This window comes from Panulirus ornatus, chromosome 45, assembly GCF_036320965.1.
Source record: "Panulirus ornatus isolate Po-2019 chromosome 45, ASM3632096v1, whole genome shotgun sequence".
Taxonomy (NCBI): Eukaryota; Metazoa; Arthropoda; class Malacostraca; order Decapoda; family Palinuridae; genus Panulirus; species Panulirus ornatus.
The window spans coordinates 4901864-4928621 of record NC_092268.1 but is presented as its reverse complement, the minus strand read 5'-3'; the positions used below and the strand labels follow the sequence as shown (position 1 = coordinate 4928621).

The 26758-nt window shown below is 37.2% G+C and overlaps 1 protein-coding gene across 16 annotated transcripts in view; it reads right to left on the bottom strand.

Annotated features, from left to right (window-relative positions):
• The window catches only part of cher (filamin protein cher), a 223044-nt gene that overhangs the window by 90790 nt on the left and 105496 nt on the right, over nt 1-26758 (bottom strand). For 9 of the 16 annotated variants that reach the window (XR_011715851.1, XM_071688045.1, XM_071688046.1 and 6 more), the window contains 6 exons: nt 8058-8624; nt 7309-7509; nt 6732-6896; nt 6202-6374; nt 4378-4534; nt 3108-3237 (listed from right to left, as the gene is read on the bottom strand). Coding sequence is in view for 15 of the 16 variants with exons in the window: in XM_071688045.1 (XP_071544146.1) it covers nt 3108-3237; nt 4378-4534; nt 6202-6374; nt 6732-6896; nt 7309-7509; nt 8058-8624 (1393 nt within the window). In the remaining variant the exon portion in view is untranslated. The remainder of the gene's footprint in view (nt 1-3107; nt 3238-4377; nt 4535-6201; nt 6375-6731; nt 6897-7308; nt 7510-8057; nt 8625-26758) is intronic. The other 7 variants (XM_071688052.1, XM_071688055.1, XM_071688054.1 and 4 more) reach the window with 1 other exon arrangement.

Genomic DNA, 26758 nt, shown 5'->3' with positions numbered 1-26758 from the left:
GATGGATATAAAAGGTCTGAAAAAAATGTGTGTGACAGATGGATTAATAGTGAAAGGAATGACAGTGTAAATGTGAGTTATGTATTAAGCAGAGTACGACTGAACTGATCTGGACACAAGGAGAGGAAGAGCAATGAAAGACCAAGAGGGTCTATGTCAGAAATGAAGGGAGTAAAGGAAGAAGTAGAATCTGAAAACAAAAGATGAAGTGAAGGAGGTTTTGGATTATCAGACCTAAACATTCAGGAGGGTAAGAGACATGTAAGCATTAGAATTTTTTCCATCAATGTAGAATGTGGGAGGAAACCTGCTGTCAGTAGGCTGACCCAGGGCCATGAAGCAGTCAAGATAAACCACGGAGCAGCCTCATGTAGAGGGTAGACTCTAAGTTTTGGCACAGTACATATGAATGCTAAAAAATGACTGTGTGCCATTGGGCCATTGTTTGTTTGTTCCAGAAGCTACATAGCTAAGTAGGAAAATGGAATATGGTATTATAAAAAAGAAAATTCCAAGATCAATAAAACTGCCGAGTATAATTACCATACAAAGCATGATAGGCAAAGAAAGGCAATTTTGAAATAAATCCTGACTATTCCCACCCACTTTTAACATCTCTCTGGAACATATCGAAAGTACATTCAATTATATGCAAACATATATCCAGGCTCTATTTTACTGTACACAGTTATGATTCTCAATGGCTAGGTTGAGATTCAATAACTTTTTTACTGGAAACATAGTGTCCTCTGCTTATTAATAACTCATAACTGTGAGCAATTAACACCTCAGCCACAGAGGGTTTAAACAGTCTTTGCAGTTTTTATCTTTTAATTTGTTTACTTTCTCACATCTCTGGCTCCTCCCATAACCTATCTGCAGTTGTTCTGCATTCTTCATAAGTAACTTGGCCATTAAGTAATTTGACTTTTAACATGCCAGTGGGAGGCAAGAGCAAAAAATACTCCAAAACTCATAATTTATCCTTAATGCATATTTTCATTGGTTCAGTGGTTACTCTTCTTAATAACAAAGGTGAACTTATACATATTTTCTTACAAAAATTAATGTTATCTTTCAGGGGGGAGTTAGCTGTAAATGATAGGATACGTTAACAACTTGCACTACCAAACCGAAGAGCTTTTCCTTTGGAAAATTAAAGGGAACAATTCCTAAAAACTGACAAAAGAGAAACCTACACAACAAGTAACATTATAATCTAACTGCCAAATCTAGCCAAGGAAACTTTAAAACCAGTGCTGTTAGGATATTAACAATAGTATAATGCTGACTCCTTTTACAGGGGCTCTGTAGCTTCAAGGTTGCATTCCACTTAGGAGACAGGAAATGGTGGATTTCTTTGGACTAATAAAAGTTCTTGAAAAGAACACACTCCTGCCGGTCTACTGACGATGATGCAGCCTCACCAAAGGCGGCTTCTCACTTGCAGTGCGACCTCTTTCAGGAGTCCAGTAATAACTCAGCAATGTTAAGGGATTATGCTTTCAAAATAAACTATAACAGGGCATTATCTATCTGAAAACTACAAGTCTGGTATTAAGGGTGCTATAAAAAAAAATTGCAATCGAACAAAAGTAATCACTGAACAGAGGGACAGGTGGGTAGTCACACATTTTAAATATTAACAAGGCCATCCTAAGTAATAACAGAACTGAAGCAAAGTGGTGCCAAACAAAATGGACATCTGGTGTCCCAGTAATGGTTCAACATGCCTTCACAATACATGCATCTACAGTTTACCTTCGAAGCAGGCTGATTACTGAGGCAGATGCTGGCCTCACGCGTAATCTGAATGGACTGCAGCCAGAAGAGACTATGGAATTATTTTCATATTAATGGATTCCTACTGCTCTAGACCACAGTTAATAAATATGTTAAAAATCAAATGAAATCCTTATTAATGTAATAGAACCAGTAAACATAAAAGGAAAAAAATATTGCTCCATGGGAAATATTGTCACATCTGCTTTGCACAGTAAAAATATTAATAATCACATATACAAGCATAGACAAGAGTAACGATAATACTGGTAATATGAATGAAAAGTTACACAGATCACTGTACTGACTATGCTAAAGCAAATGAGACAAAACTATGAAAATAAATTAGCCTATGACTACTGCATTATTTATCAGTATTAGATAATGATAATTCTTTTTTGTTACAGCAAAATGCAGAACGAAGCATCAAATCAAACTGCAAAACTTCTTATGAACTCCCAATAAACATTAAAATAAAAACATCATATATAGTCATTGCCATTTCTAGCTAAGGGATTCATTCAAATTATGAACTTTATTCAAGATCCAGAAAAAAGTTTAATATGTTATCTCAACTGATTTCTCAACTCCTTATGAAATAACTCATCCAAGTGGTATTCTGTTTCCATGTTGGGTATAAAGATACTCATTCTCTTTGGTGAGATACCAAATGATATTTCTTTATATTTCCAGTGACGAATGGCCATGAGCTCTGGATCTTCCAAATGAATGCAAATGAATGGAAGTTCCCATGATCTACTGATGATGCCTGCTCGAGTAGAAAAGTGACATCACAAACATAACACCTCATGCTTTCTCAAAATCCTTCTCTAATGATTGCCCTGGGCACTTCCTTATCTCTCCCTACATCCATTGTGACACGAATTAACAACTGTCATGACCACATGACTACAGATGGCAATCTAATCAGTTACAATAAAATCATTTCATCATATGAACAACATCCATCCAGAACTTTACATTAATAAAGTAATCAGTGCCAGTTAATTACCAAGATCTAAAGCATTAATAAAAAACGCTGTCTACCCATCCTAAAGACAAGGACAGTTAGTCCCCCATACCCCACAAAAAGGAGTGGTCAAGACTTGATTACATACATAACTTGATATATATATATATATATATATATCGAGAAACATGAAAAAGATACACCAGTGCCGTTACGATATGATGTACGCTATTCTGGAGCATGGTTGAAATACTTTCATCAGGAGACATTAATTTTCATGCCTGTTTGTCATCACCTGCATGTATCAGTGTAAAATGGATAATGAAGTTTGGGTGACCTCCCCTTATGAGCTTACCTTCCAGGTACAGGTTTTCCTCCCCATGTAATATTGGCAGTCTGCATGGTGCCTTCAGCATGAGGAACATAGGTGACTTCATAAGTTCCATCACCATTATCATGGATTTGTGGGCTCTTGGGCAACGGGCCTGGGAAAAAATAATTACATAAGAGAAAATAGCAAGTTTATACACAGCAATAAATCCTACAGTACAGTGCATGGAATAGAAAAGGTCTTGTTTTCATAAATTACATAAGTATGTTAGAGGTCAATTCAAGTTTGCAATATAAGAATAAAAATACATGCTTTATAACAATATATGCCGTGCTCTGGAATTATTCAGACATTGTTCCTGTTTAGTTTTGAGGAGCAAATAGTAATGTTGAACAGCACATACTATCTGTCTAAAGGAGAATACATATAATCATAAAAATGACTAATATAACATCTGTTGAATACAAGAAATGTGAACACAACATCAATGGTTTATAATGATAAACTGAAGAGAAGAGATGCAAGCAGACAAGAGGCTATCAATATAACAGCCAAGTAGGACTGATATCGTATAAACCGTAGAAGAATTAACTGAACACAATAGAGTGAATTGGAGCGATGTGGTATACCGGGGTTGACGTGCTGTCAGTGGATTGAATCAAGGCATGTGAAGCGTCTGGGGTAAGCTATGGAAAGCTGTGTAGGTATGTATATTTGCGTGTGTGGACGTATGTATATACATGTGTATGGGGGGGGTTGGGCCATTTCTTTCGTCTGTTTCCTTGCGCTACCTCGCAAACGCGGGAGACAGCGACAAAGTATAATAAATAAATAAATAAATAAATATAATATCTAATTTTATAAGGAATCACTTGCCAATAACCTTATGATAGCCTTCCCTTCTGTTTCCCTTCACCTAAAGCATTCATCACAACTTCATGATCTTTCTTCATTCAATAAAATGAAAGCTAAGGAAAACTGCTTCACCTGACAGACATAATACATATAACTGCTTCACCTAAGATAAAATAGACTGAACTGCTTTACCCGAGAAACAATAAAATCATACAAAAATTCAACAAATGTTGAGAAAACTTTTGACCTTTCCTTAATCAAACACACAAGAACCATATTGTAACTAAAATGTGTAGAGACAACATATGCCATGCTCTTTCAAATGTGAAAATGAACTACTGGAGAAAGGACAAAAGCAAGGAAAGGATTCCAATACTTCCTAGACATTCTAGAGGACAATGATATTAACAAACTGTGAAACATCTTCTCATAAACAAACCTTTCTCTGTCGTAATGTCAACTCCTAAGGGTGCCTTGCCAGATTTTGAGCCATCAACATGGAAGGTTAGGGGCACACCTGCTCGTACCTTACCAGGTTCTAAACCAGAACCCCAGACTGCCACCTGGGATGCATCTACACTCTGGTCCACACACACCTGGAAATTTATAAAGCATTATGAGGCAGATATAAACAGGAGAGCAAAAAAAAAAAACAGCTGGAGCACAAAGACGGAGATATATAAACTTGTGTGTGTTTGTGTATCTGTTAGTGCCAATGGGAACAGACACTGTGTGTGTGTGTGTGTGTGTGTGGGTGTGTGATCAACTATCAGTAACTCCCTATTTGTTCAGCAGAAGGAGGGAGTAAAACATTTGCAGGATGAATTTCTTGAGCTTTTACTACAACATAAAACTTAACTTTCTTGTACTCTCAGCATTTACAATTTCATCACAAGCTAGTCCATTCATCCAAATTCTAACACTTTAGAAGTGTTTCTTAGTATCTTTTCTGGTACCCTTCTTCCTTAATTTCTTGTTTTGTCCTCTACTTACTGTATCTTTTCATCTTTTGAGGAACGGTTAACAATCAACATCATAATTGTTTAAAAACTTGCAAGTAGTGACTTAGACAGCCCTTTCTCTTCTCTATATCAAGTTAGGTAATCTGGCTTTTAACCTTTCGCTATAACTCAGCTCTTAATTCTTGGACCATCATTGTTGCCTTTCTCTGGACCATTTTTTTTTTCTTTGTGCATCTTGAGTGTTGTGACCTAACTTGAGGAACACATTCTACTCTTGGCCAAAAATATTCAATACACAGTTTAACAAAAATTTCCTCATCCACGTACTTCATATTTGCTGGCAGAATAACAGGGTGCTGTAGTTTTGGTGCATTACACATGAGAGATAAAGAATGGATGACAGCAAATGAGGACTTTTCTTCATCTGTTCCTAACTCTGCCACACTTATGTAGGACACAATGATCAAGTATGAAAGAAGTGGATGAAGGCAAGCAAGTATGAATACGTACCTGCGTATATATGTATATGTCTGTGTATGTATATGTGCATATATGGGCATTTATGTATATATATATGTTGAGAAGTGGACGAGCCATTTCTTTCATCTGTTTCCTGGCACTACCTCGCTGACGAGGGAAACAGCGATTAAGTATAATAAAACAAATATAAAAATAATTTTTTCATACTTATTTGTCATTTCCTACACAGTGAGGTAGCACTAGGAACAAACAAAGAACAGCCTCATATACTAACATCTATTTTCTGTCATACATGATTCACAGCCAAATCCCAGACTTTTCCCTAATTTTTCCCAAACGCTTCATATATTTCCAAATTAATTTCTTGTTCAATCTGATGTCATGGCTTCTGGTTGTTTTAAATATGCATTTTCAAAAATTATCAATGCTTTATCACTGAACTGGTTTTTAAAACTTTAAAAAGGCTGTATTCAAGACACACCTGACTTCTACGATCCATGGTGAACAATGTTATAACCTCTGAGCATGCATGCATGTTTTATCCCATAATTGAAATCTTATAGCCTTCCCTTCAAAGTTATAAATAATTCTGCTACAATCAGAACATGAAGTTAATAGAAATCAAATGTTAAAATATGAGTTATTTAAGCATCTTATTCTAAAGCAGATAAAAAATCACACACTTCAATATACAAGTGTGTACTAATGCAATGACATTGGTACCCCCTCCCTAAACACACATCATTGCTAACCAACTACCGTGATCAGAACACAATGTATCCTTGCACTCCTTACTCTGCAGAACAGTTCACCATACCAACCTTGAATGGTGATCCTGGAATGTTTTGATCAGCAAATTTGATCGACACATCATAGTCCCCAGCCTCTAAGGGGATATATTCAACTGTGCACGAGCCATCACGGTTATCCTTACAGGTCATCTTGGCCTCAGATGGTCCTTCAACAGCCAAACCAAGACCTCCTGTACCAGCACCTGCAGAAATCACAAAAAAGTAGAGAGAAAATTACATGAGGAAAACTTTAAAAATTATCCATAAAGAATTTCTGACAAATATATAAATACACATGTATTTTTTTTCATACATATTTGCCATTTCCTATGCTAGCAAGGCATCATTAAGAACAGAGGATCGGACCTTAGAGGGAATATCCTCACTTGACCCCCTTCTCTGTTCCCTCTTTTGGAAAATTAAAACCTTTACTTTTCCAAAAAAAGGAACAGAGAATGGGGCCAAGTGAGGATATTCCCTCTAAGGATTGGTCCTCTGTTCTTATTCTATAAGATGAAAGACTGGGTACCTCTGTTATACAATTTACTATAAATTCTTACCTTTAGTTTCAACCGTGAATGTGTTCACCTCATTGACAAAGCCATGTTCAAGACCAGGACCATATGCATGGCACTTGTTAGGGTCACATCCTCTTCGCACATTGACTGTGAAGGGAGATCCTGGCACAGGTACACCATCATACAGCAAATCGATGGTGTGACGCCCTAGAAATACAGTGTGTGATCTTTTCAATAGGAATTAATCCAACTTAAAATTAACACCTATATCATAAACAAAACTTATTTTCTCTTATCACGTGATTAAGTATTCAATTAACTTGTCAGTCTACTATTGATTACATCAACCTGTCGTCTCCAAGTCCCCTTTCATTATTCCATAGGTATTTACCTAAGAACCCATAAACAGTAAACTTTTGAGGTAACTATCAAAACACTAGGATTCAAAACTTCAATATGGCTCCAGAAAAACACCCTCTATATGTAAAATGAAGCGGTAACAAAACCTTTAGGAATATAACCTATGAGCAATCTTTTTTTACACAGTCTCAATTCATACTATTCAGGAAACCTGAAAGTCATGTCTGCCAGAGATTAAATTCACTGAATAAATACATACCTTCTTCAAAGGGTGTGTATGAAATTTTGTAAGTCCCATCAGTTAGTGGCCTGAGGAACGAGTCTGTCCGAGTTCCAGAGGGATTGGTAATGACACACATGACTTTTCCATCACCCTTGTCACTACCCTTCGTATCTTTTCTAAGGTTGGCAAGAGCACGTGTATCAACAACAAAGTCAGTTGGGGAGTCAACAAACACACCTGAAAAAAGATGATTCAGTGCATTATAAATAACCATTATATGTAATAATTATGCAGAAAAACAATTCTGATCATGGTATCATTAGATACTTCAGTTTTGCATGTTATAACAACATATCAAAATAAATATTCAAAAATCTGTTATAAGTAAATAGCCAAACCCACACACCAGTAGTTAAAAGGTAACAAAGTGGAATAAAATCATTCAACACATGAGAGGTTTACAACCCTAATCATACAAACAATATAATACATAACATAACTCCTTAAAGTCACTAGGAATCAAACCATTCCCAGGCCATATTCTGGATGGTGACTCAATATTTGCTCTTCACATACAGGGTAACAATTCTAGGTTTTCTATATTTTTTTACATAAAACATGCTGGATAATCCACTAAGGTCCAACCACAAAATCACAGAGGTAAATGTTTGTTAAATAATAAACAATCCTACTACAAAAATACATGCTCACAGGTTAAATAACAAAATGGGACTACAGATACTATAACACTGCAATCACACAAAACGCTCGAGACAAAAGAGTACCATGAGGCTGGATGCCGTTGCCGGTGACTCTGATCTGTTTGAGGTCTTGATCGTGGGCGATGAGAGCGTGAAACGGAGACCCATGGATGTGTCGCTCATTGAAGGTGATGTTGATTGTAAAATGTCCAGCCTCAGTGGGTAGATATGCCACAGCACATGTTCCATCCCCATTGTCTCTGCAGTTAATTGCTGCTTCACAAGGACCCTCCACAGTGACTCCTAGACCACCCTGACCTGCTTCTCGGGTGTCTATGACAAACTCTGCTGGACGGCACACTACGCCTCCCTCAAGTCCTGGTCCCCAAGCCCGTACTGCTGATGCATTACCACCAGGTGTACATGTAAATCTGTAGGGTGTTGAACTGATGGGTTGACCACCAAACTGGATTGACAGCAAATATTCTCCCAGTTCCGTTGGTGTGAAGTTAACCAGGTAACCCTCATGGGTAGGTACAACATGAGCACGCACTCTCATACCCGAAGGTGAAGTGATGGAGACAGCGAAGTCTGCCCTCCCAGCATCCTGAGTGATGACTCGAAACTGCTGCAGAGAGTTGATGGGCGCAGCTGTTGTGGTGATCACCATATCAGCTCCACTAATCATACACACATATAGCATGCACTTATACACACTCAAAGCACATACACTTTAGTTGGCGCAAAGAACCCAACAAATAGTGCTACATTTTACACTACTTTCACAAACTAGCAAGCAAAAACTGTCAGTATGAATCATATTCAAGAGGTGCACTTCAATGCTGACAATAAAATGGCTCATAACATCACCATTTTTCTCATACCTAATGCGATTACCTTAATATGTTAATGCTTGTCTCACTGATAATTGTACTTGTACCAGACAGGACTATCATCAAAGTACTGCAAAGTCACTAAAGGATTAGGCATCATTACAAATGAACACTTCTGGATAAGTAAACAAAAATACCATACTTAGTAAATATAATGCAAGCAAAATGAATGAATGCAGCATTTGAAGAGAACAGTTGTGAAGTCACCGACTGAAGAATATGGATATGTTCGACCACAGACCATAAATTTGATAATATCACTAAACAAAAGATTGTTCTACCAGGATATCTGGACCATGACGAGTACTCCAGGCTATCTTCATATATTTCAAACTGAGCTAAACTACAAAAAAACATTACAAAAGATAATGTTGTTGAAGAATTAAATACTGGAAGGTGCTTTGTAAAAGGTTTGAGTAATGTGTTGATGTTTGCCAAGTCTATGTTGCCCCAATATCACTGCCAAGAATAATTAGTTTCAGGAACAAACTGATGGAAATAAACCAAGAACTCTGGGCTGTCAACTCACACAACCATTTGGCACTACACATACACAAATGATCACTGATCATCATACAACTAAAAAAGTTATAAAGGAAATTACACTGGCAATATGCATAAACAGTTTAATAATTTTCACACTGAAGTATATCCAATTCTATACCCATTTGTCTGAGCGCAAGTATCAAGCATATCTAGGCTTAGCACATAATCAAACATATATATATATATATATGAGGATATTCCCTCAAGGGCCCAGTCCTCTGTTCTCAACGCTACCTCGCTAATGCGGGAAATGGCGAATAGTATGAAAAAAAAAAAGATATATATATATATATATATATATATATATATATATATATATATATATATATATATATATATACATTATCCCTGGGGATAGGGGAGAAAGAATACTTCCCACATATTCCCTGCGTGTCGTAGAAGGCGACTAAAAGGGAAGGGAGCGGGGGGGGGCTGGAAATCCTCCCCTCTCGTTTTTTTTTTCCAAAAAAAGAAGGAACAGAGAAGGGGGCCAGGTGAGGATATTCCCTGTAAGGCCCAGTCCTCTGTTCTTAACGCTACCTCGCTAACGCGGGAAATGGCGAATGGTATGGAAAAAAAAATATATATATATACATCTTCAAGTGTCAATTGGGAGGTGAGTTTGAATGGAGAAAAACTGGAGGAAGTGAAGTGTTTTAGATATCTGGGAGTGGATCTGTCAGCGGATGGAACCATGGAAGCGGAAGTGGATCATAGGGTGGGGGAGGGGGCGAAAATTTTGGGAGCCTTGAAAAATGTGTGGAAGTCGAGAACACTATCTCGGAAAGCAAAAATGGGTATGTTTGAGGGAATAGTGGTTCCAACAATGTTGTATGGTTGCGAGGCGTGGGCTATGGATAGAGATGTGCGCAGGAGGATGGATGTGCTGGAAATGAGATGTTTGAGGACAATGTGTGGTGTGAGGTGGTTTGATCGAGTAAGTAACGTAAGGGTAAGAGAGATGTGTGGAAATAAAAAGAGCGTGGTTGAGAGAGCAGAAGAGGGTGTTTTGAAATGGTTTGGGCACATGGAGAGAATGAGTGAGGAGAGATTGACCAAGAGGATATATGTGTTGGAGGTGGAGGGAACGAGGAGAAGAGGGAGACCAAATTGGAGGTGGAAAGATGGAGTGAAAAAGATTTTGTGTGATCGGGGCCTGAACATGCAGGAGGGTGAAAGGAGGGCAAGAAATAGAGTGAATTGGAGTCATGTGGTATACAGGGGTTGATGTGCTGTCAGTGGATTGAAGCAAGGCATGTGAAGCGTCTGGGGTAAACCATGGAAAGCTGTGTAGGTATGTATATTTGCGTGTGTGGACGTGTGTATGTACATGTGTATGGGGGGGGGGTTGGGCCATTTCTTTCGTCTGTTTCCTTGCGCTACCTCGCAAACGCGGGAGACAGCGACAAAGTATAAAAAAAAAAAAAAAAAAAAAATCTTCAAGTGTAAGGTGACTAGGTGAACCAAGTTTTCCACACCAATTGAAGCCCTTCATATTCACTCTAACTGTGCTGTACAGTGAAAATCACATGTCAATATGCCTGACCATGTTTACAAAGAAGACTGCCTTTGCAGTCTACGATCATTAAACTAGCATGATTATAATCAGAAATACTTGCACACCTAATTCATTCACTGTAACTCCATCTTTTATCGTTTTCCTTTGTACTATCTCTTGCATCACTGACCTTCATACATCCCTTATCTGCTACACATTTTGCATGGCCATGTGTAGGTTAATCGGTGAACTGCTCATTTCTTATCTATTCATGCTTTAGAAAACATATGATCTGGAATGAACATTCACCTTTTAAATTCTTGCACATTTAACATCTAACTTCCTCCAGTTCCTCAAAATGAATAGTGCAGCTGAAGCCCTTGCTTCCTTGAATGATTCATATTTACTGAAACAAATGGTACATAACTCTCAACTCCCAAGCCCTCCCTAAGCGGAGTAATATCTAAAGGATACTAAAGCAATGCAAAAATCAAAATTCAAAAATCAATTCATTCATTCCTTCTGCTATTCTTACAATAATAACCAAAAAAATTACATTCAGTCTATATCAAATCTAAACGATTATATCAAAAACTCCATTATTCCTTATTATAAGCTCACGCAAAAATCACCATCTCCTTAATTCTACCAATTAAAAAACAGTACATAATCTGGATATGCTCAAGCTTATCAAGGATCACACAATAAAAAATATGATAAACTACAGAAAAGTTTGACAGTTGTACATCATTCCTAACAAAGGTTATTGGGCTACATTTTTCGGGAACCCATAAAGCTATGGAGACATACAACAGGTCTCACCTTTTGCATGGCTCATTCATTCATGGCGTCTGTACTAACTTACTAGCTACCTCTGTGTAGTAGTTTGGTACATAAACCTAACTATTACTGACTAAGTGGACTGGTAAATCTGAACCTTTACATCTCCTTTCATAAAGGCCTAAACTTGGATACAAGGCTGAACCAGTACCTGATAACAGTTACGAAGAGAAAATTCTCCAAGAATGCTCAAATTTCTTTACATTACAGTTAGAAAAAGAGTTCAAAATGCAAGGGGGCAGGATAATCACTTTTTGTAAATAATCACTTCTCCCACCACAGTGAAGTAGCATCTAGAACAAATGAACAACAGCCTCATTTGCAAATATTCACTTCAACTGTTGTGTGTAATGCATCAAAACCAGAGCTCCTCTCTAAAGAGTATTTCATGATTTACCCTAACTGCTTTGCATGACCTAGTGAAACCGCCTGAGAAAACATCACCCTTCTCGCCCTCCTAAATGTTCAAACCTCTCAGGTAGGTACATACTCCTTCGGACACAAAAGTCCTCTTAGTCTTCACTTATCCTTTAAGTCCAAGCCATTTCAGTATATCTGTGTGTTCTTTTTATCACACTTTGCTTACTACTAAACCTCTAAATTTCTTTGTCATTTCTACAAAATTACCCTACATCACACCACATATTGTCCTCAGGCACTTGATTTCATTAAAGGCCCAAAACTTACATGCATACAATGCTGTCGGACTACTATCTATTTCTCTGATGCCCGTTCCCTCCAGGAACTCGCATCAAGGGGGGAGGGGTCCGGGAAAAAGATTCTACTTATCCCTGTCCTTACATGCCTTCCTTACATACACCATTCCATGCAATCTTCCACTATTTCTTTCCCTCCAGTACTCCCACTTACATGCCTCCCTCAAATACACCATTCCATGCAATCTTCGACCATTTCTCTCCCTCCAGTACTACTCCACTCTATTTCCCCATGTCACATGTGATCTTTCTCTCATCAACCCCTTTAACTGTACTATCATACACTCTCCTTGTAAACTCCCCATCTTGCATTCTTTCCACATGTTCAAACCACCTTGAGGTATTACGTTTCACTCCCTCTACCACTCCACATATAATTCACTGTCATATCTCTCAGACTACTGTAACTTCAAACACACCCATCTTTGAAGAGAGAAACTTAAATTCTCCCTAATGCACCAAGGACTTTAACCCCCTGACTCACCCTATGATTCATTTCTGTCCCTAAGGTAACATCCACTGCCAAATCCACTCCCATCTACCTAAAGCACTCCATTTCATCCAGGTCCTCCTAATTCAAACATTCTCAAATCATCCTGTCTCATCTTATTGCTACACCTCATTACCTTACTTTTTTCACACTCAACATTCTCCTTTCAGACACTCTCCCAAACTCCAACCATCAGCTTCTTGAGTTTCACGAGTCTCCTACCATAGCCATGTCCTCTGCAAACTAACTTTCAGTATGCTGTTACTTCAATATGCTTGGCACTCTGTTCCCTGCAAAAGTACCAGACTCCTCCAATGTAAACAACCCTACAACTAACCATAAACCATGAAGAAGAAACTTTCCCCTTCTTCACACTTCAGCAACCAATACTCACCAACCCCTCCCTTCTCACAACAAACATGACAGACAAAACAAAGAATGCATCAAAATGACCTGGCAAGTACTGAACCAACTCCCCTCCTAACTCAGTCTTAAACCCCATTCCACAAGACAGACACCTATCTGAAACTACACTTCCCATGCACGTGCAAGTTCAAACTTTCTCATCTGTGCTCAGGACATCTACAACATACAAATAATCAACAAAATACAGGACTGCTTTTTCTCCAGGTGCAGCTTCCATAATGAAGACCCAGATCACCTACTCCTAAGTCATCTCACACAAACATGCACACAACAATAATTCTTGACCTGCAATCCTGTCAAGTGGACATGGCCATCTTTCAGAGTTGTGAGAACCCCACAAAAGGATATCCTGGGATAGGAAAGTATGTACGTACATTCATATCAAAACACTTTATAAAGTATAGAGAGTTTGGTATATAATGATATAATCTATAAATAGCATAAACACAGACAGTGAAATAACAAAAACAAGGCAAAATGTCCAAATGTAAAGAACTTTGCCAGTATCTGAGTTAATTCAAGACACTTTTCCTTTCCATTATTATCGGTTTATCACTACTGACCACCACTGAATATATCTACCAACAAAGAATTATCAGCAAGCAATACGAGGGACTGCTACTATAACTATGATCTACCCTTTATATAATAAACACAAACCTGAGTAATGAATAAAACATAAGCATGTAGTGAACTGACTAAAGGATTGTAACCCAGAAAATAAAATATACTATTTCTAAAAACAAAATCAAACAAAACACCATATTATGATATAACTTACAAAGACAACTAGTGTCAATGAAAAACATTTAAATACCTCATGGACCTTGAGGAGCAAACAGTTAATTCACTAAATAACTAAAGCATAAAACAACTTAATTCTTTACCAACTCACAGGAAGAAGAAATTGACAAAAACTCTTCAGTGTGAAATATAAAAATCTCATCAGTAAGAAGACTTCTACATTGCAACAAAATACTATTTGAATCTGCTCCATTTCACACCTAAATTTTGTCAATAAATTACAGTAACTGAAAATCTAGAATCTACTGTTACAAGAATATGAACCTAAAAATCATACACAACTACTTAGCACAAATTATCAAACTTTTCTACCCATTACAATGTCTTTTTAATCATTCATTGCATATTCCACATGAACGAAACAAATATAACCAGCTGCCTACTTTGAAACGAGAATCAATGAAGGTAGGGAAACTGCGGGGAAGAGAATTTCCAAGTACATAAACAGGATGATTAGCACACAATAAGCGAGGAGAACAAATGGGAATAAAACAAATATGCACAAGCAAATTAAACAAAAAACATTGAATGCAGTAGAAAAAGCTGGACAATTTACAAAAGCAAGATGCAAACAATCCAAAATAATGCATCTTTCTTAAATCAAAAGAGAAAACATTTTGCAATTTTTTGAACACAGGAAAGGCAAAGTGAAAATAAACTGCACACCAAAATGGTTAAAAGAAAGACTTTTCAGGATTTTTTCCAGAATTAGTTTGCTCAGGTATGTGTTGTGATGGTTTTAAATGCTTGATGAGCACTTGCCTTAAAACTATTTAATGTTATCTAATGAATAAGAAATTGTCGATACTGATCACTGAGCCCCTAAAGAAGAATTCCACTGCATGTATCTGACAAGTGAAGTGCTTTAGATTTCTGAATGGACATGGCAGGAAATGGAATCATGGAAGCGGAAGTGTCATAGGGTCAGGGAGGGTGCAAAGATTCTGGGATCACTAAGGGATGTGTGGAAAAAGGAAACATTATCTAGGAAGTCAAATATAGGTATGCTAGAAGAAAAAGTAGTCCCAACGATATTATATGGTCATGCGGAGGAGGGTGGATGTGTTGGAAATTAAATGTTTGAGGACAATAGGTGGTGTGAGGAGGTTTGATCATTAATTAATGAAAGGCTAAAAGAGAGAGGTGTAGTAATAAAAACACTATGGTTGAGAAAGAGCAGAAGAGATCATGCTGAAATGGTCTGGACATATATAGAGAATGAGTAAGGAAAGGTTGACAAAGGGGATATATGTATCAGAAGTGGAGGGAACAGAGAGAACCAGGAGACCAAACTGGAGATGAAAGGATGAAGTGAAAAACCAAATTGGAGATGGATGGACAAAGTGAAAAAGATTTGAGCAATAAGAACCTGAACATGCAAGAGGGTGAAAAGCATGCAGAGGATAGAGTAAATTGGAAACATGCATTACATTGGGGTTGACATGCTCTCAATGGACAGAACCAAGGCATGTGAAGCGTTCAGGGTAAACCATAGAAAGGTTCGTGAAGCCTGGATGCAGAAAGGTAACTGTGGTTTCAGTGCATTATACATGACAGCTAGAGAATGGATGCAAGTGGATCTGGACTTTCTTCGTCTGTTCCTAGCGTTACCTTGCTAATGCAGGAAACGGTGATCAAGTGTGAAAGAAAAAATTATCTGACAATCTGAAATACACAGTTTTGTCTTGATTATTGTTGTATGTTTGACAAATTGGTACACTTCCTGTATGCTGCTGTTAGTATCACTTGATGGTGTCCCCTTCAATGCTCTCATGGTAAATACAACCAGCAATTTGTGGGTAAATACCTTACAAACTCTTCTACTGTAAATATCTTACAGTAACAAGTTTGCTTTGTTATTTGGAAAATATCTACATTTACAGAACAGCAGAATCACTACAAAAACCCTTTGCACACTTGTATTCATAAGACCAGAAGTAGGATGACAATACAAGTAAATGAAAGAATGCTTGCTTGACCATTAGATACAATTATCTCAAGAAAACTCTAAGCAATGTTTCATTCACAATTTTCAAAGTCTGAAATTCATGCAATTTTAGATTTCTCTCTAATGGTTACTGTACATAAAAAGAGAGAAACTACAAAAACAAAAGATTATGAAAAATATTAACAATCCCTAAGCTGAGCACTAAATATTAGCAGCAAAATAAATGAAAACAAGAAACAACATGTGAGAGAAGAAAGTAAATAGACACTTTGAAATGAACTGGCACATGCCAGCATGCATACAGTATTTCAGATATAATATATTTGACTGAATGAAGATACTGCAACTCCCACAATATGGCAGACTTCCACATCCATTAAGTAATGAAAACAGAAATTTGCCACTATGCAAAATTTCAGGAATGTAAGTGGGATGAGAAAGGTAGGTTTAAGCATCCATTAAAAGAAAAAAATATGAAGTTTTACGAATAGAAATGAAAATTATCAAATACAAAAAAAAAAAGTAAAAAGATAACCGAAAAGGAGATTGGTACAGAATCTGAAGCTACATAATGACAGCCAGACAATGAGGCATAGGAAAGTTAGGGTCAAGAACACAGACAAGGAAAAAAGATAAACAGAGCAAATGCTTGATCAGAACATACCTAAATACAACAAGTATATGAAAATCAAAATCATAAAACCAGCATCAGACAGGTCAAAATGGAATGAAGACCAGAACCATTACTGACAAGAATATCAAAGTAAAAATAATATACAAACACCAAGCAAAACAAAATGAAAAGAAAACCAGAACCAATATTGTTCTAAACAATCTACCCACAGAAAATCCCATCCACTCATTGGAACATCATTTGATGAAAATTTCCAGCAGCTGCAGGACTGAGCACCCACTAGTATAAACTACAAAGACTGTGATAAAGGAAAATCACCCAAACTACAAAAAAACATACAAAAGGGGCAAACGAACACTTTGTGGAATTTCAAATAATAATTCGACCAATAAAGTATGGAATGGCTATCAATATAACTGTAATGCCTTACAAAGGCTTAAGAGGTTAAGTCAAAGTGAGGTAAAGGTATACATAAGGACGAGTAATTCACTCCCATCCTTGAAAACGCAAGCTGAAGATTAATGAGTAACAATCTTGCTATCTGAGCACAATTCAACAAGATTTAGCAGAGTTAAGAATTTGAAACAAAAACATTGAATAGGAATGCATATAAGTATGAACACAGTATCACCGAGGTAAGCATTATTCCTTAAAGATGAGATTTTTTTTTGGGTGTGTTCACAATTTCCCTTATCAGTGAGGGAACATCAGGAACAAGGAAACAGCCCTCATTTGTTCACATCCACACCCAAGCTATTGTGTGTAATGCACCAAAATTAGAGCCCCCTATTAAAAGCAAAGCCCCAAAGATCTTTTCATGGATTCCCATGATCAACTGCATGCCTCACGCTTTCCTGCATGTTCATAACCTGATAATTCAGAGTTTTCATGCAAAAGTAGCTGCTGAAAAAAGAGGAGTATACAACAAGCAAGAAAGAGATGAATAACAAGGTGACAATCAAGAACACAATACAACAACAAATATGCATTGCAGTGAAAATCATGCTTAGTCCTTCCGTCATGGCAAAATTTCACTACAAGTTTTCATTGTTAAGTATTCCATGTTTTCCTCAATCTTACTATTTCTTGTTCCCTTCACTCCTGAGGTATATACCCTTACAGAGTCGTCTCCATAATTTTTTTCATGTCTAAACCATTTCAGCACATCCTGCTCCTCTCTCTCAAACAAGCTCAACTTACTACAACACCTCTCTATTGCAATGTTAATCCTAACTCAATCAATCCCCCTCAAACCAGCTATTGCCATCATGTCTACCCTCTTCCATATTTTTGCATTTAGGACCCACCAATTGCATTGCATCCAAACAGTACTATTGGTATTACCATACCATCAAATATACTAATCCTTGCCCACAAAAAAAGAAACCTAAGACAAAGGTGATTCAATGAATATGAAGCAAACTAAAGACAAAAGTAAATGTACAAATGTCTAACCTGGTTCTCTGCTGAATTGGTTATCATAATACCTCACTTAACATACATGGCAAGTCAAAAGTAAAATTAGGAGATTACTCTGCAAGAAGGAGTGATTTGACGTAATATGGGTAAAAAGTATAAATGTCCTGCTACACCTGTAAACCTAAGCAAAGGAAAATTATGATGTGCAACGCCACTACGATTCACTATTATGCAAATGTGCTTATGCAAAGGTATGCTACTGCTAAGTTCACATCATTCACAAACAAATCAAAATTCAGATCATCAAGTTACAAGTGAGGAGTCTGAGGCCATAAATTTGTCCATCTAAAAAAAGAGAAGAGTATGGAGTAACAATGACAATCTTTAGGTTGATGAGGTCAAGTGTAAATGGTTCATGCCAATATATGAAGACTTTTGCCAAAGGAAATGGGATTCAAAGATACAGTTGCTGAACTCTCTACCCTTTTCATACACACAAGAACTGCATTTACTGGATTATAAGCCAAACTGAAAATTAAACAAATGGAGGGGGTGTCAAACAAAATACAATACCATAAAATTCCTTTAAAAAGAGGCCTCTACCACCACCACTTCATACAGTCATCTCTGCCACCAACATCTCACCATTACCTCCACACCACCAGTTAACACCCACCAATACCACTTCACTAGGCTTAGCCACCACCACAAAGACCATTATCATATTCATTAAACCCTAAGTACAGGATGATACGAGATAAGACATCCACCAGATTTATCACAGTAACTGTTCTTTGCAAGATGTAGGAATAGAGCAACTAGAGTAAATAAAATTGAGGAAGACACTAGTTAAAAAAGATGTAGAGTATTTTCATGGTGGCAGATGAATGAAAAAGCAGCAAGACAAGGTTAATTCAAACAACAAAGTACAGCAAGTTAGTTGCTGTTTTCTCATAGCATATGAGATTTTACCACGGACACTTTTTGGTGACTTTAGAACATTTTTAATTAAATCTATTGCCAACTTTACTATAGGAAGGAGAGACAAATAGAGTAGTAGTTGTCGTTAGTGACTGATATTTGCTTTATTGAAGCACGAAAAAGTAACAAGAAAAATCTTTCATGCAAGTAGAATTTTGACGTGCAGTTTCAAATTGATGGCTCAAGTTTGGGGAGCACCTTACAATACAGGTACAAGTTCTCTGAATGAAATATGGCTAAATTCACATTGTAGCCTAGAAGAAATGGCTGCTTGTATTCTGGGAAATAAAGTATTCATGAACAAGTAAATATAACTGTTCCAAATAGTTTTGTTTTATCTCCATCCCAAAGCTGAGGACTGACGAAACCAAATATCACATCTCAAGTTTCCTGTACACTGCAGCAAAGCTGGCAATAAAGAAATACAATCCGAATCATGAACAAAGACATGCTAACAGATCCATGATTCACCACAAACTCAAACACAACAGATAATGAATTAAGACATTTCTTTTTAAAGTTGGGTTGGAAATTAATAGTAAATAATGCTGATGATTTGGGCGCTTAAAATTATGGCTGTAGTAAGCAGAATGAGTCACTTCTACAGCACAGGAAGGAGCATTACACATCTATAGTTTAACCGAGAAAAATTATTTATCCAATCTCAGTAAAATCTAACATGATTTAGCATTTCAATACAATTCAGGTTGTAAGTAAATACCCTCATCTGCAATGAGGAGAGGTATGAAAATCATGTTAGCATGTAACACATGAACATGAGTGAGCACACAAACAATTCTAGACCCAATATTTTGATACATTCATAAGCTACCTTACTGTGGGGTGAATTATGGCATGAAGGTAAAGGAAATGTATACATACAATGCAAGAATGAGTCAATAAAACCTTGAGCTACCAAAAGTATGAATCTCATGAAAAATGCTAAATCTTCATTCACAGGTTTTCTCATACTTTACAGTTTCCCACTTTAGCAAGGTAGCGCAAGGAGTTAACGTTAAAAATTTCTGAAAATGTCTGCTTGAAGTTTCAATAATGTGGTGATTGAAGTGCTTTCTCTTTAAATTTACAGAAGGCTGACTAAGTAACAAACAGTCACGTAAATCAAAACAAAACTAAAACATCACAAAAATTTGAGAAAATTACTATTTACAATAAAATGCATGAAATGAAGAATAATAAAGCTAAATAATGTCATAATACACTTAGTAAAGAATAAGACAAACACATACTAAAATTTGATATACACTATTAGAAAAACACGCCTACTTACATGACACTGGAAAGCAAAACAAAGACATTTTTAGGTTTACAAATAATTATTCAGTACAACCATAACATTATGCATTGCAGAATTTTCTTTTCCTGTCTTGAGAACGGTTTCATCCAACCACACTTTAGAATCAACCCATGTGGACACTTGAATAGGGGGTATGAAAGTTTCCACTGAACTGGACCAACTCCAGATACATAACACAAAACCCATCCTGTCATATACCAAATCCCCATGTGTACTCTAACTTCATTCAGTATCTACCAAATGCAATGAACACACTCTTCATTCTGTGATAAATTTTTACAATGATTACCTAAACAAATAAATTTCAACAAATTCTGAACTAACACCTCAAATCAACTTCACTCAAGTACCTAGCACCCAAGTTCTCATTCTATAAGCATTGATTACATTTATTCCTTAGTTCATAATGAACACTACTGTATCCAAGTTTAATACATAAATATCACTTTGAACACACATTTATGCATACACTGTCAGCAGCTTTGGTAGTCTTCGCAAATTTCATAATAACAGGATGAAATTGGAAGCCTGCAACAAATGTGATTAGAATCAGCTCAAAAATACTTGCAAAACAGTTAATTGTATGCGACATTATTGGCTCTATAGAAAATGCATAACAGGGTTCACAAAGGCCTTGTGGAAGGTGCTCCGATGCATAAATGGAAAGTTATCAGATGAAGGGAGGACAAAAGAGCGAGGCCATAGAGTCGGAAGAGAGGAAGGTGGGTGGTTTTCAGTGAAGGTGGGTCCCTGCCAAGGATATTTGTTAGTTGTTAAATTTCTGTAAGGGAATGGTGGCAAGGAAGCATTGGGCATGTACACAGCACACTGCTGTAAAAATTGCTTTAAATATATGGTGTAAATGGAAAGTTATTAAATAGTCATAAGTTTACACCAGTAAGGCCATGTGATAGAGTCAGAAGGGAGGAAGGCAAGTGGTTCTCAGTAAAGATAAGTCTGCGTCAAGAATATCTGACGTCATGGTTGTTATCAAACTTGTTCTGGATGAGGTTGTGAAAGAGGTGAAAGCAAAGATCTTAAAACAAAAGGAAAGTCTATAATGGGGTGGGGGATGCCCTAGAGGAGAATCAGTTGCAGTTTAGATATGACATGGCTCTTGTGGTAGAAACTCAAGAAGCTGGTGAAAGATTTAGGGACTGTGTGTGAAAGTACAAAATTTAGAGTTATGTGAACAGTAAGGGATATGAGAGAATGGTGTATGAGCAAGCCTAAGTAAGGAGAACGTGGAAGAGGTGGAGCGTTTTAGATACCTGGGAGTAGACACTGTAGTAGATGGAACCATTTGGAATGAAACAAGACACAGAGTGGGTGGCATGGCAAAGTTTCTAGGTGCAATGAATAGTGTGTGGACAGAGAAGTCAGTGTCTGTATCAGCAAAGATGAGTATATTAGAAGTTGTCTGAGTACCAGTGGTGCTGTATGGGTGCAAGTCTTGGGCCTTAGATGCAAAAGAACAAACATTATTAGATGCATTTTAAATGAAAAGCCTGTGGACATCATGTGATGTGAAGAGGGTTGATCAGATAAGGAATGACACAGTAAGAAAGGGGAGTGGTTTAGTTAGCCAAGTCTGACCTAGGAATCTGAAGAGGGAATACTGAAATAGTATGGACACAGAGAGGATGAAAGAAGGCAAACATACTTAGAGGATATGTCAGAAGTGAAGGGAGCAAGGGGTAGGGGGAGACAGAAAGGGAGATGGAAAGTTTGAGTAAAAGAGCTTTCAAGCAACAACTTTTGAGAGAATGAAGAGCATGTACAGGATAAACAGAATTGGAGTGACATCATAAATAGCCAGCAAAATTGTCAATGGACTTAACCAGGGAATACAAGAAGGTTGGAGAAACCACAAACATATGTGGGGCTTGGCTGTGGTTAGAGGGCTCTGGTTTTTCGGGCATTATACACAAGTTATCTTGTGGATATGAATAAATGATGCCGTTCTTCATCTGATACTGATGCTACTTTGCTAAACATTCCTCATTGCTCCCAGGACCTTCACTCCCTTACCAACACTATGACTTATCAATTACCATGGTTTCACACTCCCATGTCTACTATGAACTAAAACACTTCACTTGCTCTAAATTTTCTAACTCGCATCCAAACTAACCTGTCTCTTTACACAGTTAAACCTAATAACATTGTTTCTATTCAAATTCACTTTGAACTTTCTCCTTTCAAAGACTCTCCCAAACTCAAACACCAAGTTCTGCATTTCCATCTTCAATCTGCCACCAGTGCCGTGTCATCAGCAAATGATAGTCGACTCGCCCCCGATGCACTCCCACCCCAAACAAGAGTGCATAACTGCCCCTCTCCAATACCCTTGCATTTATCATCACAACCATCTCATCCAGAACAGAACAAACAGCCACAGACATCATACATCTCTGCCACCTAGAACCACTCGCCCATCTTTACCTTTTCACAATACACACCTTATGCTCTTGGAAAAAATGCCTCATTGCTTCCAATAACTTTCTTCCCACACCATATATTCATAACATCCACAAACCATTTCTATCAACCCTATAATACGCTTCCTCCAAGTCCATAAATGCTGCTTACAAATCCTCATTTCTCACATTTTTTTTCTCTCACATTCTATTCATACATATGTATACACATAGTCATCTATTTGTAACTCCCACACAAAGCAATTTGATTCAGAACATGGACATTTAAAGGTCATGTCCACCAACACATGTGAAACCCAGTGTAGCACAACTTTAGCAGTAAAAGTGCATACGAGGTGGGTGAATCTAGGTCAAAGGGATGTTCCCAAGTAACACATTAAAGATAAATGTTTTCTGGTAGCCTTGGAGTCAACTTGAACTTCATAGTCATGTAGTATCATGTTTATTTGGATGTATCCAATGGTAGCAGTGACAGGGTTAATTCAGGAAAATAATGAAAATATTGGAAGCCATGTAAAGGTTAGTTTTTGGAACAGATCATCATAACTCAGCAGTTTCATGGCAGGCAAAGCTGCATCTAATGAAAAATTTTTATATAGTATCATAAAGACAAAACACAAAAACCTACAAGAGCAGGCAAAACATCCTGGTGGTGGGGTTTAAACAAGGAGAAGGCATTAACAGAAAATGAAATACAGGATCAGAAGGATCAACAAGAGACAGAACACAAACTTGTTCATAAAATGCAGAATCAGATGTAAACATAAATGGGCCTTTGTTTTCAGTGCATTATACATAACAGCTCAGGAGTGAATGCAAGCATATGAGGCCATTCGTCGTCTGTTCCTGAAACTACCTCACTAAACTGGAACCAAAAAAGTATGGCAGAAAAAATGAAGTTCAAACAATATATGGGATATCATTAAAAATTCTACGAGATAGGGCAAATATCAAGACAGTGTTAGACTCGGATTCAGTACCTTCCAAAATACATTAACAGCAAGAAAGGACGGAGAAGACACAAGGGTTGGGCCCTTGTAAAGGCTAAGAGAGCTTCAGGTAGATGATGGTCTTTCGGAAAGTTACAGTACATGATGTGGAAATTACATTATACAATGCCAATTTCAGAGTTCTCACCACAAAAAAACCCTGAGAAGTACGATGAACCAAATGAATCATTCAGTAATGGCAAAATTACAATAAAGACAGTCCATGTGGCAACACAGCAAGCCCTACTCAACAGAAAATTTCTGTAACAATATTGCAATTACGGGCAAATGTATGTGTGCAATGTGTGAAACTGTATAGAGGCAGCAAAATATGAAGCATAAGCTCTTAAAAAGTGTTTAGGAAAGTCTTCTGCTCCAATGTGCTTTTGAACACACTTCAGTCAGAAAGTTCTGTACTCTACTAATACCAAATTTCAAGTCCACACACTATATATGTTGATGAAAAAAAAGAAAAAAAAAAAAAGAGTATGAAGGGAACCTGACACACGTCAAAAAAGCTAGTTACAAATGGAATAAAGAAAATATTGGTGGCATCACTAGGGCCAATACTTAGGTTGAACAGTTTCTAACATGCTCATATGGCCAGACTTGGCAAGTCTGCAGATAAAGTTATGAAAAAAAGGTACAGTATTTCAGATTACAATGAACAAAAACACAAGCTCCAGCATTAGTCAGATGCAAGATTGAATGATGTCAACCCAACAAAATGCAATCATAAAAATGAAATGTGATTTGAAGCCAGTCTGTGATTATGATCATATGAATAGGAAAATACATGAGCCTTCCTGTTAGAGGAACAAAGATTAAAACCACGGCATGTAAAGAATGTCTCCAAGTTCATGGCTACAGAAAGTGGTCAGCAGCATTCACAGGCTGGCCCACAGAAGAAATGAAAGGGATGAAACTAAAACTTTCAAGTTCCTTAACAGTTATGACAATGTCACCACAGAAAAGGTCGACATGATTGATATATTCAAAATCATCTGCCCCATCAACAGGAAAGTCTTTACTGATATTTATCAGGCTTCTAAAAACCAATATATCTAAAAAAAAAAAAAAAGACTCAAATATCAAAAATACTTATACGTACCTATTTCTTTTTAATCTAACATACTTCAAAAATCTGAAATAATGAAACATTTAAAAGTGAAATCCATTCAAAATACACTATCTCGTGTAAAATATTGGTTTTGCTCTGTAAACCAAATTACAAATGTCAGCATTATCTCTCATTACAGCTGAAGTGTTTAAAGGTATTAAAAACTTTCTTGTAGATGCTGAAAATAGCATACAAGTTTTCATTACCCGGGCCTATGTTAATGGGACATGATACTCTCCACAGAGTGAAGGTTGGTCTTTTGCCTTTAATCATCCATGAGGCAGTCTTGTGTGTCAGATCTTTACTTGATGGGAATGCTTTTATTTGCCAGCAGGAGTGAATATTTGTCACTCAGTTACAAAGGTCTAATTCTTCACCGTTTGTTGTTTAGGTCTTCATTCCTGCCACCATTTGCTGAATAGACAATCTCGCACCCGAGGCCAAGTAATGCTGTGTGGGAGAGGTAAACGAGCATCACAGCAAGCAGATGCTGCCACCTTTGTTGATCAGCCCATTCATTTCCACAAATACCAATACAAGTAGAGGGCCAACATAGAGATATTGTATCTTCTCATGTCATGATGATGCTAGCCAGTCTTGGATCCCACTCACCACTGGGTATAGCAAGTTTAAACTGTCAGCATGTAAAGCACTGGGAAAATCTGAGTATATCACCTTATTTCGACACTCTAACTCCTTGGTCATCTTTACTGCAGACAGTGAGGCATAAAGTTCAACGGCAGGAGGTAAGCTACTTCAAACAACCACCTTCCCATATATCACTGCAAAGCTCATGCCACAAATGGGTTTTGAGCTACCTGTGCATATTTCTGTTGACCCCTGGGTCATAAAGAATGTTCTAGGAATCTTGATTGCTTCTGTGGTCATTCCCTCTACTTTTACAACCAAATCCTTGCAGTGTGGCTTCATTGGACTGGTCCATGATGAGAGTCAAGGCTATCCAACTGGATTAAAACTAGAGATTCAAACATGCAGTTTAGATTACTTATTCTTCCTCCAAAAAGGAATGCCCATTTTATTAAGCATCGATCAAAGCGTGATGACAGGGAGAATCTGGATCTCTGTAAGCTACTGTAGTAGATGAAATTCATATATTCAAATTCTCCACCCTCTGAATACAAGGATTAAACTGATGATCAAAAAGCTCCAGCATAAATCCTTAAATCTATTGCTGACAGAATCCAACACCTTGAGAATTGTGTGACATCTACAAATATCCCTCCCATACTAAGGAATAGCACTTGACAAGCCACAGCAACATTGTGCAAGTTACAGGGAAAGGGTAAAGCATTAAATTTCCTTATCATGAAAGACAGTTCAGTGAAAGTGACATGATCACAACCATTAAGGTTTAAAACGAATCACTGACATAAACAGTGAACAGTTCTTTCAGAGTTACAGGTACGGAACAACCAGAGGCCATAAAATGAAATTAGGCAAAAAAAAAAAAAAAAAAAATCTAAAATATGAGGAAGTACTTTTGAAGCATGAGTGAAGGATTATTGGAATAAAATTACACAAGACTTGGTTAATGCAGACAGCATACAGAATTTTAAGAAGTTGTATGATAATATAATGTCAAGAAATGGGGCCCCATGAATGTACAACTCCCTCCCCATACTCAAGTACGTAATTACATGAATAACTCTGTAAGCAGTCACCAGATGATTGACAAAGTTACTAAAGCCTTATATACAAACG